Below are 13,276 nucleotides of genomic sequence, written 5' to 3'. Positions count from 1 at the left end.
AGCAACTATTTTGTTAATTTTTTTTTCTATGGCAACCCTGTTTTTACCCAAAAATGGCCTTATAAAAAGAAAATAATAATGATAATTTTTTCGCTAGTTTTACACATAATAAAAAAAAAGTTTTTCGAAATTTATGTAAATATTTTTAATAAAAGCTGTCGACACTAGTCGGATACCTTAAATATAATACAGTAGAGCACCGATTATCCGAACTGCTCGGGACCGAACATGATTCGGATCATTGGAAAACTGTTTAAAATCTAGTGTACATGATTATTATTTATGCACTAACTTCCCTTCGCACCTTTTGTAGGCTTAGGACTGGTAGTACTATCTAAAATAGCTTTGGCGTGTTTAAAAGTTTTTTTACCTTCAATTTTTAAATATTTATAATTAACTTTTTTTTTAAATTTTTTTTCATTTTGAATTATTTTTATCATATTTCAGTTTTTTATAAATTTTTTTTGTCAGTTACTGATTTTACCATATTTTTCATTATTTTCCATTGCAAAAGAAATCCAGCAAAGATTTCATTTCAAAGGAGATGCATTTTTTTTTAGCAACCATTTTTCCTATATTCTTTTTAAATAAATCAACTGAACTGGATCAGCATCATTTTGACGTTCTAGCCAATTCATTGCAATATCTAATGAATTGCATGCTTCTATATGAGAAGGTCCACTATCTTGAACTTGATCGCTTACTTCTTCCTCTTCGTCTGTGGAGTTCCGATTTTCATTCAAAATTTCAGCAACAATTTCATCATTTTCATTCGAAAGATCTACTGGTTCAGAAACTTCAGTTTTTCTGTTAAGAATTTTATTCCAAGATTTATTATTCCAAGCACTGTAATCACTAATCATTAACCATAAGTGACAACTACCCATTCCCCAATTATAAAACTTCAGCACTTATCTATTCAAAAACTCCTTCTGCATTCCAACCATTGTAGACTATCAAAATGAAGCTCGCATTCTTCGAAGATAATTTTCAGTTGTAAAGGGGTTGGTAGGTTTAACTGTATCATGATACATGTATGTATGGCTGCTATAAGAAAACTGCTAAAAGGGTTGTAAATTAAATATGGTCTTCGGATGTAGGGGATATTATTTATTCTTCTTAATTTAGAAAAATAGTCAACAGGTTAAAAAGTATTCTAAACTTTTAAAAAAAAAAACCCAATTCAGACATATTTTGGATAATTGGACGTTCGGATAATAAGGGTTCGGATAACTGGTGCTCTGCTGTATATTGTTTTATAATAAATATAATATAAAGCAGCATATTATATTAGTGCATTAACTTAATGTATTAAAACATTTCTAATCCTTTTTTAAAATCATATTTGAACAATATAAAACTTCTCAAAATAATATTAGATTATTTATGCACATTCAAAGATCCTGAACACAATAAAAAATACTAGTTAAATTATTAAGTTATTTTAACTAATTAAAAATTGATCTGTATCAATGTAATTGATTGATAAGTTGTTTTTTAAATTTAACTGATTTAAAAGCTTTGAAAGTGAGAAAAGAGAAGTTTTCTAATTGATTATAATTAAATTTTCTCTCACTTGCATGTAGTCTTTTTTTATAGTCAGTTGATATGTATTTGCATTTAAAACCTCGCTGTGCTGTGGTCAGACAAATAGGCAAGCATGAATCATTTTGTTATTCCCATCAGAATATGTAAACAAAATATATAAATAAATAAAACTGATAGATTTTTTTTCGTTTAGCTCCTTCTCCAAGTAAATTTCTAATAAAATTAATGCTCAGTACAATCCAATATAAAAGCATATTGTGTGTTATAAATTAATCAATATATCAGTCTACCACTTTTATACAAAACTCAATATAAGAAGGATTTGGTATTTACTGTAACGAAAAATTCCCTTTAGTAATGAAATGACTATAAACATAGCTTTCAGAACCAGCTTCTGAAACATCAGTTATTCGGAAGCAATCGTAACTTGTTTTGTCAATAGAATAAGAGTTGAATTTGAAGCATTTCAGCTACTTAGAAAGTGATCAAATATCTTTTTGAGATATTTCCTGTTTGTTAATAAACTGGTATTGAATTCTGTTTATAGTGAACAGAGTTGTTTGTTGTATTGATTATTAATTTTGTTTTTATACTGTATTGAGCTTTTATATGCTTTTGTAGTATTCCCTATAAAAATTCTTTAAAATCTGTCTTTTTTATGGGAATATTAACCTGAGATCCACAATAAAAATATTTTTCACTTACCTTTTAACAAAAATTATGAAGAGATTTAACATTTTCATATAATAAAAGAATTTGGTGATATTATTATTATTATTTTGTATAAGTGAGTTTAGCTCATATGCAATTAAGCGTGAAGGACTGTATGCTAATAAAACTTTCCATAATCTAAATTTTTCTAATTTATGATTATCTTGCTATAGAAAGAAAATGTAATATTTTTCTAAGCACATAATTATCTTAAAATAACATTGCGTGTATTAGATTTGTTATAAAATATAACCACATTGTTTTATTGTTATATATAAATATTATACAAGCACATTGTGCCTTATACAGAAATCGCTCTATCAGTCGATGACATAAATACAAAACTTACTTTCTGTTGTTTATTTTCGCAGACAAGAAATCAAAATATAGTAAGATATAATCATTTAATTATAAAGTTAACTTATTATTAATTCAGAACTTTAACTGTATATTCAACACATTAAATGTGCAGAATGTTTTTGATTGTTATAAATAAATTGAGTGTAATTAATACAGGGTGGCCACCCACCTGGAATTATCAGGGAATTTTTTTACACTGGAAAAATCAGGGAAATTTGGATAAAAACCTGGAAAAATCAGGGAATTTCAAAGAAAAGCTGGAATTTTTCTCTTACTTTAAATTATTTTACCATCCGTTATATCCACTTTTATTTAGATGTACATTTAATGTAAAATAGTTGAAATATCATCAACTCAGCAATACTTTACTTGCATTAAAATTCTCTTCATTATTACCCTGCTAAACTAAAATGTCATTTCAAACTCTTTTATGTTGGGAAATGAATGGAGAAATCTTTGACCTCTTTGGTGATTATGGGACTCTGCAATTTAGGAAAGACAAAAATGTGGTGAATGCGGAATAAAGGATTAGTATATTTGCTTCTGTTTATAAAAGTAGTTTTTTTTTAAAAAATCTGCTTTTAGTCTGTGAGCTGAATTAATTAATTGTTCATTATTTATATTATAACTTAAAATTGATCCATGAAGTTTTTAGATATTTTTTTAATTTTATTTTATGTATTTATTTGAGGTAAGCACCTCAGTTTTAATTATTTTAGTAACAATTTCACTTCATTTAGTACATTTTCAATCAATCATTTTGCTTAGAACTTGAAAAATTTATCTATTTGGAGAGAAAAAAATTCAGAACATTCTGTAGTTATTTATTTATTTTTTTTTTTGAGTTAAGAAAAAAATAATTTTGTGAAAAAAATATTAAACCAACTTGCATAGCAAACTACAACAATAACTCACATCCTATTCAATTTTTAGGTAAATGGGATAAAAATCATTAGTTATTTATTGGTCCTGTAATTGGTCAACAAAACTGAAGAGGGGTATTAAAAAGAGAGAAAAATTTATTCTGGAATTCATCTTTAATTTTTTTTCAAAACTTTGGCCCATCTTTTATGCTACAAACGGACATATGCTCTTTCTTGTTCATTGCTAGCTATGCCACTAAATAGAAGAAAAAGTAAGTATCGGTAAATATTGTCTGCTACAAAGAGATTATTTAATTTTATGCAGGCAATAAATAAAGCTATTATTATTTTTTTTCCTGTGCCCAGAAAAATTTGTTATAGACTAATAATACAGTAAAAAAATGTTTTTATTTTTAATGTACAGTGATTATTTTTCTTTTCAATAGAATTTTTTTTTATTGGATATAAAACTAGTGATTTCTTTCAAAATTTTTTCCCGTATTTCTTTTAAAAATGAAAAAAAACAAAAACACTTTCTTATTGCATGATTTTTTAAATGATTAAATTTAAGAAAATATTGCTTAAATATGAGTTTTATAAGATGGAAAATGTTATAAAACATATTAATCTAACCATTCCAACAGGAAATATAAGACAATTTAAATTTAAGGAAGCTATTTAATTGAAAATTAATATTTATAGCATTAAGATTAAAATTAAAGTTATTTTCAGTCATTATAATGGTTATCATTAATTTAAATTTCTATCCAATTTGAGAAATTTGAGTCTGACACTGAAGTAAAAAATTTCGAATTCACTATGTATCATATTTCACAAGCAACTGCATCGAATTTTTTATTTAAATGTCTGCTTCAAAATTCAGTCGAGTTTGCATTTAAATTACAAACTAATTCACAGAGTTTAGACAATTTATAAATTAGTAATCATTGTTTGCTTTCATGCAATTTACATCCGACAGCCATTTAATAATCCGTTTAATTTGAACTTATAATAATCAGTTTTTATTAAACAAATTGTTTTTCGATAGGTTTATGATATATTAAATATTTATGTAAAAGTTTGATGATTATAAACTTTTGTTTTATAAGATAGTTTTTCTAAGAAATTAATGTTAATTTTTTTCTGACACCACAGAGTTGCCTAGATGTAAAAACAATTATCTTATCTAAACTAGGAAACCATGTTAGATTGGAATTCTTAATATATTCAAATTTCTAATAAGAAAAAGAATAAAATTTTAAGAATTTTATCTAGTTTTTTTCTTCTATGAAATATTGAACAAAAAATTTAAAAATTTTTCCTTTACAAATGCTGAATATGCCTTAAAATAATAGTGCTAATTCGAAACAAACAACATTATTTAAACATTTGACTTATGATATTGATTTAAGGAAAATTATTTCAATGAATTTTATAAAGAGCACTGTTTGGATAAAATACAGTATAAAATGGCTCTATATTGAAATGTAGATAAATATAAAAATTTATTGGTTTCTAATCACCTGGAATTATCTTCTTTTCCTTAATAGAAGTATATTAAACAGTACTTATCTAAAGTTGTTTTGGGTCATAGCTATTTGGTACATTCTGTGCAAAAGCTATTTAGCACTTAAGAATATTTTTTATTCAATAAAAGTGTTATTTTCTGCAAGCTAAACATGTTTCCTCCATATCTATTCAAGATGATATATTAAAAAAATAACACTTTAAATAAAAAATAACATATAACATACAACACTTTAGCAGAAGACAAAAAAAAAAACACTCTGACCTGGAAATTTTAAGATTCTTACTGGAAAACCTGGAAAAATCAGGGAAATTTGAAACCTGATTTGAGTGGCCACCCTGTAATAATTGATTGTAATAAAAATTTTATTTTGTATTATAATGTAGAATAAAATAATTTAAGAAAGTGATGCGCCTATAATTTTTGTTGATGACACAAAATTTGATGTGACAAAAATAAAATTATTTTTTCTTTTTAGTCCGTTTATGAAACATGGTTCTCAAGTTTCATTGGTTCATATGGTTCAGTTCACAAACGTAGCTCTCAGTTTTTGACCTGTTAATGTTTGAAAAGAGTCAAAATTTCGATGCTTTTCGTTACATGATTTTGTTACTTGAGACCCACAATAAAAGTATTTTTTTCACTTAATTTTTAGCAAAAAATTAAAAAACGTTAAAAGACATAATGGTACACTCAGAAAGTTTAATTAAAATATGTTATATTTTATGGAATCAAAATGAAAATTAATAGCTTGTGGGACAGGGAATTTTTTCAAAAATAAAACTTCAGGATTGTCAAAATTATTTTAGTTTGGCTCTAAAATTAGAAATGTGATTAGTTTGAAAACTCTTCAAAGAGTTAATTGAAAAATTTTAATTCCCATTACAGACCCTCTGCAAAAACTATTTAATTTTGCAGTTATATAAATTTATTTTTGTTTACTTAACTATATTATATTAAAAAAAATATTTTTTTATTTGTGTTGATATTTTTAATTACATTTAAGGAGCATCAATATCCTTTTAGTGCTTAGGGCCTCTGAGGCTCTTTATCCGGCCCTGACTGTTAAGTACTGTGATTCTCAACCACTGTGCTGCAGCACTTTTGTATGCCGCCAAATTTTATAAGTCATATGGTAAAAATTATAATGCTTTTTTCATTACCAGTAAGGTTAATTTAAATAAAAGTATATATATAATATTATATTATGTACTTTTTTTAAAAATTTTCCATACTTTACCGCTGTGTCGACGATAGTCCTGTTTCTGGCAATCTTAAAATGAGTAATTACTAATTAGCAAAAGAAAGCAACTGAAATATTAACTTACAAAAGGAAATAAAAGCTAACAATTAAAATAAGCTATGCAATTAGTAGTTATAAAATCAAATTAACAAAGGATGACTAACAAAAACACAAGCTAACAATTAATAATTAGCCCAAAAAAACAAGTTAACAAAGAATAACAAAAAATAGCATGTAAAAAAACTAACGATTAATAACTATAAAAAAAAAGCTAACAATCAATAAATAGCAAGAAAATCTAATGATAGCAGTTAACTTGTAATTAGTCCCTTAATAAACGTACTGCTGTTTTTGTAGTACAATTATTTTATTTTACATTTAAAATTATTATCATAAACTATTTTACACAGTGTATTATAGGTTAAGTAAACAATTTTTAAACTTATTTTTTCTTTGTGTGCCACCAAATTTCGAAATTGTTAAAAGTGTGCTGCAAGAAGAAAAAAAAAAGGTTGAGAATCACTGGTTTAGTATTACAAAAAGCTTGTTAATAATTTTATGTTTGTTAAAACTATCTCATATATATTATTCTTTTTCCTCAGGATTTAGGATTAGCTCAATTAGCTGCAACTAAGACATCATCACCCACTCCTTTAGGATCTTTAGCTCACCAAATTTATCGTATTATGTCAAACAGTGGATTTCCACATCGAGACTTTTCATCTGTGTTTTTGTATTTACAAGAAGGACATACATTTAGTGGTAAAAAATAATGGTAAGCAAGGTTAAGTGAAAAGTTATTTTGTTAATTATATAAAATTAAGTAGTTCATTGTATTATGATGATTTATAAGATAGTATAATAGTAGTTACCCTAACTAACCAAAACCAATATTTTGAAAGCTCACAACCTAACTAAGCTCTTACCCTAACTAACTAACCAATATTTTAAAAGCTCACAAAAACAATTCAATTAAAAGGAACAATGGATTTATGTATCACTTACCTATCAGAAATTATGCAATCCATAGTTTTTTTCTATACAAATTATTTAGAACCAGTAAAAATTACAAACTTCTCCAAATTATGCACGTTTTCAAAAACTGAACTTGAAATCACTCTTTTGAAAAGCCACATGTATTTTTACTTCTTCGAACATGAATGGTTTGGGGTTTCAGGGCGGTCCCTTTCACATGATCAGCCTTTTTTGATATGTCCCTTTCATATCTGAAACCTTTTATTTTGAAGTTGCAAAAATATATGAATTTTGAGATCATTGTGTACTTTTGAAGAATGGAAAAGTGTTTTGATCATAAGAAGAAATGAGAATTGTTGCTTATTTTCACCTTTGTTAAATCGAATTATCAATTTCGTAATATTGTTTATTTTGTTCCATTATTTCCATAGAGATTCATTGGGGATTCTGAAATGATTTGTTACATTGAAATTTTCGCTATTTCAGATTTCACTAAATTTGACTATTATTTTACTGTTTTAACCAAGTGAAGTTTCTATTTATTAATTTAGTTTATATTTTTTTATGTTTTAAACTATATAAAAAAAATTTGTAATTTGTGTATCTAATATTCTTATTTTTATTTCTAGGAAATGGTACTTTTCATTGTTCTGCTAAAGGGGAAGATCAAATGTGTAAATATATAAATAATAATTTGCTTTAAATTGATTCCTATTTATGTTTTTGGAGAAGTTTATGTTAATAGCATACTCTTTAAGTGTTTGTGATCGTAAATCGAATCAACAGAATATGACATAGCTATTTTTTAGTGAAATTTTGTCTGTGTCCCTTATTTAATTTGGTTAGAATTTGTATTTACTTCAGTGGTGGTAAAGTACAAATATTTGTGGGAGTTACACTACCTCATTGATATAATTTTGTATTAAATAAGCAAAATAACTGTTAAAATTTTCAAAAGCTTTGCTATTTAAAAATTCTTTACAATTTTATAAATAAATGAATATTTTCTGCTATGTTTTTTAATAAAGCATTTTTTTTTATCATTTCCTTTATATTCAACAATAGTAAACCTGTAATTGTATTTTTTATTCAATCAAAATGAACTACTACTAAATTGTTTCAATTATTTTTATAATTTATTATGCATTTTCAATAATGTAATTTAATTATAGATTTATTTACTGATCTTGTAACCTTATTGGTTTTTATTTTAATTTTTTGCAACACACTTAAAGACATGGTGTGTAGCGTTTAAAAAGTGCTTAAAGATGCTTTTTTCATTGGGTGTTCTTAAAAAGCGCTTAATCTTCCCTTTTCGAAAATCATTTTTTCTTTACCATGTGCTTTTTCACTATGTATTATGCAAAAGCATGCTTTTCACATTGTTCTATTACACGTTTTCCAATTCATTCAACCACAATTTATTTTGGGCGTACTGTCGTCCATAGCCTATGAAAGTGCCAATCATTTTACATGTTTGATGAAATACTTGCGAGTTTGCATGTGCATCCACTGAGCTGGGTTCGGTGAGATTATTGCTCTCTCATCTGCAACTCTACTGCAATTTGCAAGATATTCTCAATTTCAGGCTTCATTTTCCACCCTCTGATATTGAACCAAAAAATCTCTTGATCATTTTATAATGGCTAAGTATGAGCTATAATGGTAATCAAGAAAAGAGTTCTTTGTCAGAAACTAGTTATTTTATCATGATCATGTAAAGTCTTTGAAAATTATTTTGCATTTTGTTAATGTATATAGTGCTTTAAAAGATTTTCTTGAGTGCTTAAAAAGGTGCGTATTTTTTGTTGAAAGATTTGGCTACACACCCTGAAAGACATTCCATCCTTTTTTTTTTCAATTTATTTAATTTTTGTTTTCCGATTAAAAATAAATTTAGTTACATTTGAGGTTGTATCCCGACAATAAATGTGATAATGCTCCACTCCTAGTCCCACAGAAGGAATATGTAAAACAGTGGCTGTTTGTGTTTTCAAAAATTTGAATAAGGCAATGCTTTATGAAAAAGAAACATAATGGAATATATAGAATCTCAAAAACATTTAGTTATATATTTTTTCTTTGGTGCTAGCTGTTAAATATGTATGTCTAACTCAGAATACTTAGAAATAGGTGCATTTTTGATAAGTTAGCTTTATATGTTGCTTGTATGTGTTACATTTATTTGTTTGTTTTCTGTTGACTAAAGTTTGTTGTATAATAAAGTGATGAAAAAAACTTTGTGTTTCTTTGGAATTATACTTATCAACACTGAAAGTCAAAAACTCTTTTGCCTGACATTGCATTTCGCTTTTGCGACTTCTGGTAGCACCTTTGAAAATACAGGGAATTAAAAAATCACCTAAAATAACAGGAAGAATGCTAGGAATTATATTTCTTATTTTAGTCTTTTTAAAAATGGTGATTACTCAGTGTGCAATATGTGGGGTATTAAAGGATATTTCATCTACTGTGGCATTTTTAAGTATGTTCAGCTGTTCCTTTTTTCTCTTAAGTTTTTTCAGCAATTAAAAATAATATAGTTATCCCAATACATTATTTTTTTCCTCACACAAGAGCACAATAATTGTGTTTCCTGCTATTATAATGTATACAGGGTTAAAACAAATTTTTTTTTTTACAGATTTCAGGGGAGCGATCCTGAGATGGTTATTTATAAAAAATTACGACTAGCATATTAAGAAGATCAAAAACCTCGAGAATGATAAGAAAAGACAGATACAAGATAAAAAATAGTTCTCAAATATATATGTTCAAAATACGTGCAAATTTCAATGCTATACATCATCTTCAGTGCACATAAAAATGTGCAATGTAGATTTTTGTTTTGTATTTTGCTCTGAAAACTAAGCCCCAGTGTATTGTTGAATCTTGTATACAATATTTTAATTTTCGATTTATTTTACTTTATTTCTGTCTTTTACAATAACTGATATATTTTTAAAATGATAATATTAATCTCTTAATTATAAAACGTCACAAAAATACATCTACATGTGAACTACGACCAAGTGTTGTTTGTGTGGCTCTCTGGGTGTAAAGGGTTCTGAAGAGTTTCGTGGGTTTTATTTTGTTAAGGGTTAATAAGATTGACAGTTAACATCAATTAATTTCTCTCCTATGCATTGTTGATAAGTCTTGTAAATTTGATTCTTAACTTTGAAGTTTGCAGATAGGGTTCTTAGAGAAGGCGGCAAATGCCAAATTTCACCTTATACTACATTCTTCATTGAAAGACACTGTTTTATTAAGATTTTATTTTCAAATCAAAGCACCCTGTGCTACAACAAACTGCTCCAGCTCTTTTTTTTTATGAAGAAAAGCAATACTCTAAATTTAGTGTTTAAACTATTTATGGTTATTTAATGAATTTATACTTGTTTCAAATAATAATTAAAGCACAAACATCACGTTTTTGTGGCAATTATTAAAAACTACTATCCTTCATTTGCTTTTATCATAGTCATCCGATGTCTTCAACAAAAATATTTCGTATAATTTAAGAATACATATTAATTGCTTGGGTTTCATCATTTATCCTGGCTTAAACTCTTTAAATTGTACATCTAAATGATTCTTTTAACTACACATTATAATAATATAAGCTTTTTTTGTTGATTTAAAAAAATATTGGTAATTACTATATTAACTATCAAGCCAACTGCACTGTAGGGATCAGGGAACTGGTCTTCCATTGAAAAGGTTCTGGATTTGAATCCTGGCGTGGCATGAATGTTCTTTCATTCTCTGAACTATCTGTCCTTACTGTGGGAGCATCATTGGCCCACCTAATATGGTGCCCCTGAAAGAGTGACCAACAAATAAGCCTTGTAAATGCCTGAATTGACAAAATGTTAACGCATTAGGAAAAAAAATTAGCCATTTATTTCTATACAAAATTAAACACAAAACCAATTCTTCAGAAGAAAAATAAATATTTTTCAAAACGTTATAGGCAGAGACAATTTAAAAAATAAGAAGTTTAAACTTATGTTATTTACATATTTTTTTCTCTCCCTAGATCTAATTGTGAGGAAATGTTTTTACTCAAATATTAAATTCATTTACCTTAAGAAATATTTACTCAATAATCACTTTATTAGAAGTCCAAAATTTCTTGAATTTTTAGGTGTTGAAAAGTAATGTTTGAAACTAAAGAATAAAATTTTTAAAGTATGACTTTTTTTAAATGTACTTCTCAATAGCTATTCAACTGGTTATGTTTGAGCAATGGGTTTTGTCAGTTATAAAATAAGGTACTTTAATGCTTAAGATTATATAAAATTTCATATACCTTACAATTTAAAGGACTTGATAAATTTTAATAAAAGCAATAATAGATTATAAAACTATTTTTGAAATTGGAATCATATTAAGAAATTGGGTATCGTGATACTCTTGCTCATGCAAGAATACAGTTGTTACTTGAAACCAATCTTTAGACCATTCTAGAAAAGTTCTTAACTTACATTTTAGGAACTTTTAATTTTGCGGACCCACCATGTTCATGTTCATGGACCCGCCATGTGAATGCTGGAAATGGAGAACACCCAATCTTTCTCTGGGTGGGGACAAGTACAAAAACTTCCAGGACCCAGTTTCTATGGGGCAGATTAGATCCTTGCTGACAGTAATTTTTCTGTCATTGCATTTGAATTGCACAGATGTCTCATCGCTGTTCTGTAATTTACAGGGTGTTCACTGCCTATAATATTTATATTCTTTTCTAGAATACATGTCAATATGCATTATGTCTCTCTTAAAACTAACTTAGTTTTACTTTATCAATCATGCCAAATCTGATAATGAACGTAAAAAATTTCTGAAATTAAAAGTGAAAAGCAATTTAAAAACATACAATTCATTAACAAAGTCATGTGGTTAAAACAGGACAGGGGTTTCGTTTGATGTTATTCTGTTGTTTGGCAATCACAAGTTAGACTATCAGTAGGGTTGTATTGTCAGTGAGGATTAAGGTTACCAAATTATTTACCATGTCAGGTATTTACCATCTTTAAAAAAATATTTTTTTCACAGTTTTTACTGTTTTTTGTTGAAATATTCTGAACATTGAAGTTCAATCATTTTTAGAACTAATGTTATAAAGCTTTTTGAAAATAATTTACACCCAATTTTGCATTGTACTTAATAGCAATAAATTTCGTTCTTAAAATTAATTCATTAAATAGTATTAAGTTAAATATATGTATTTGAAGAAAGATCTAATAAAAGGTTAGATATTTCCTTTTTTTGTCAGGGGTCATAGTTGCCCTGCTATTCCTAATAAAAAATATATTTTTCTTTTAGCCTTATTTTTTCTAATACAAAGTGCTGTTATGATTTCACTATGATATAATAAAAGCTCAATATAATAATGAGTACAGCATATTGCTAGGAATTTGTATATGAGATGAGTTTCCAAGTGACAATTAAAATGCTAATACATTAAGTACATGAAAATGGTAATAATATAAAAGAAAAAAAAATCAAAATTGGGCATCATTTCATTGCTTTCACCTTTAAACGTTAATAAAGCAAGTATGTGTTGGTGACCACCAAATAAGTTATAATCCTCCTAGAAAGAAATTCTTTTGCTGTTTTTGGAAATTCTTCTGCATACTTTCAAAAGAATGCACCTTTTTAGCACAATCTATCGTGCTTTCCCTCTTGACAGCTCGCAATTGAAATTCACATTCAGTGCTATTAATGAAGCATTTCATTGTATTTTGTGTTGTGTTTTGGCGACTTGATGTTAGTCTCTAGCTTGTTTTAATGCTAGGGAAGTTTAGTGTGTAAAAGGATACCCATTTACATTTTAGCGTTAAATATGTTAATTTGTTTATGAAAACAAGCTCGCTATAATGGCATTTTCCATTACTATTGTGAATTGTTATTATATTGAACTTTTACTGTAATTTATTATTTAATTAAAATACAACTTGTAATATTTTTTATTTTATTTATTAAATTTTATCCGCTGGTGCTTTTTTTATGTTTTTTTTTACCGTCCAATTAGTTTTGTATTGT

The 13,276-nt window shown here is 26.8% G+C and overlaps 1 protein-coding gene across 2 annotated transcripts in view; it reads left to right on the top strand.

The window, feature by feature from the left end:
- LOC107440712 (3-hydroxyisobutyrate dehydrogenase, mitochondrial) overlaps nt 1–10,735 on the top strand; it is a 44,269-nt gene extending 33,534 nt beyond the window's left edge. The window contains exons 6-8 of one of the 2 annotated variants that reach the window (XM_016053696.4): nt 6,856–7,028; nt 7,858–7,902; nt 9,873–10,735. In XM_016053696.4, the coding sequence (XP_015909182.1) occupies nt 6,856–7,026 (171 nt within the window). In that variant the 3' untranslated portion in view covers nt 7,027–7,028; nt 7,858–7,902; nt 9,873–10,735. Of the gene's footprint in view, nt 1–6,855; nt 7,029–7,857; nt 9,342–9,872 lie in introns of those variants that run through there. The other variant, XM_016053695.5, reaches the window with a different exon arrangement.
- Nucleotides 10,736–13,276: the final 2,541 nt, after the last annotated feature.

The sequence above is a fragment of the Parasteatoda tepidariorum genome, chromosome 12, assembly GCF_982258835.1.
Source record: "Parasteatoda tepidariorum strain Cologne lab strain chromosome 12, Ptep-v5.0, whole genome shotgun sequence".
NCBI lineage: Eukaryota > Metazoa > Arthropoda > Arachnida > Araneae > Theridiidae > Parasteatoda > Parasteatoda tepidariorum.
The sequence above is the reverse complement of the archived record's forward strand: the minus strand, read 5'-3'. Positions and strand labels throughout refer to the sequence as shown.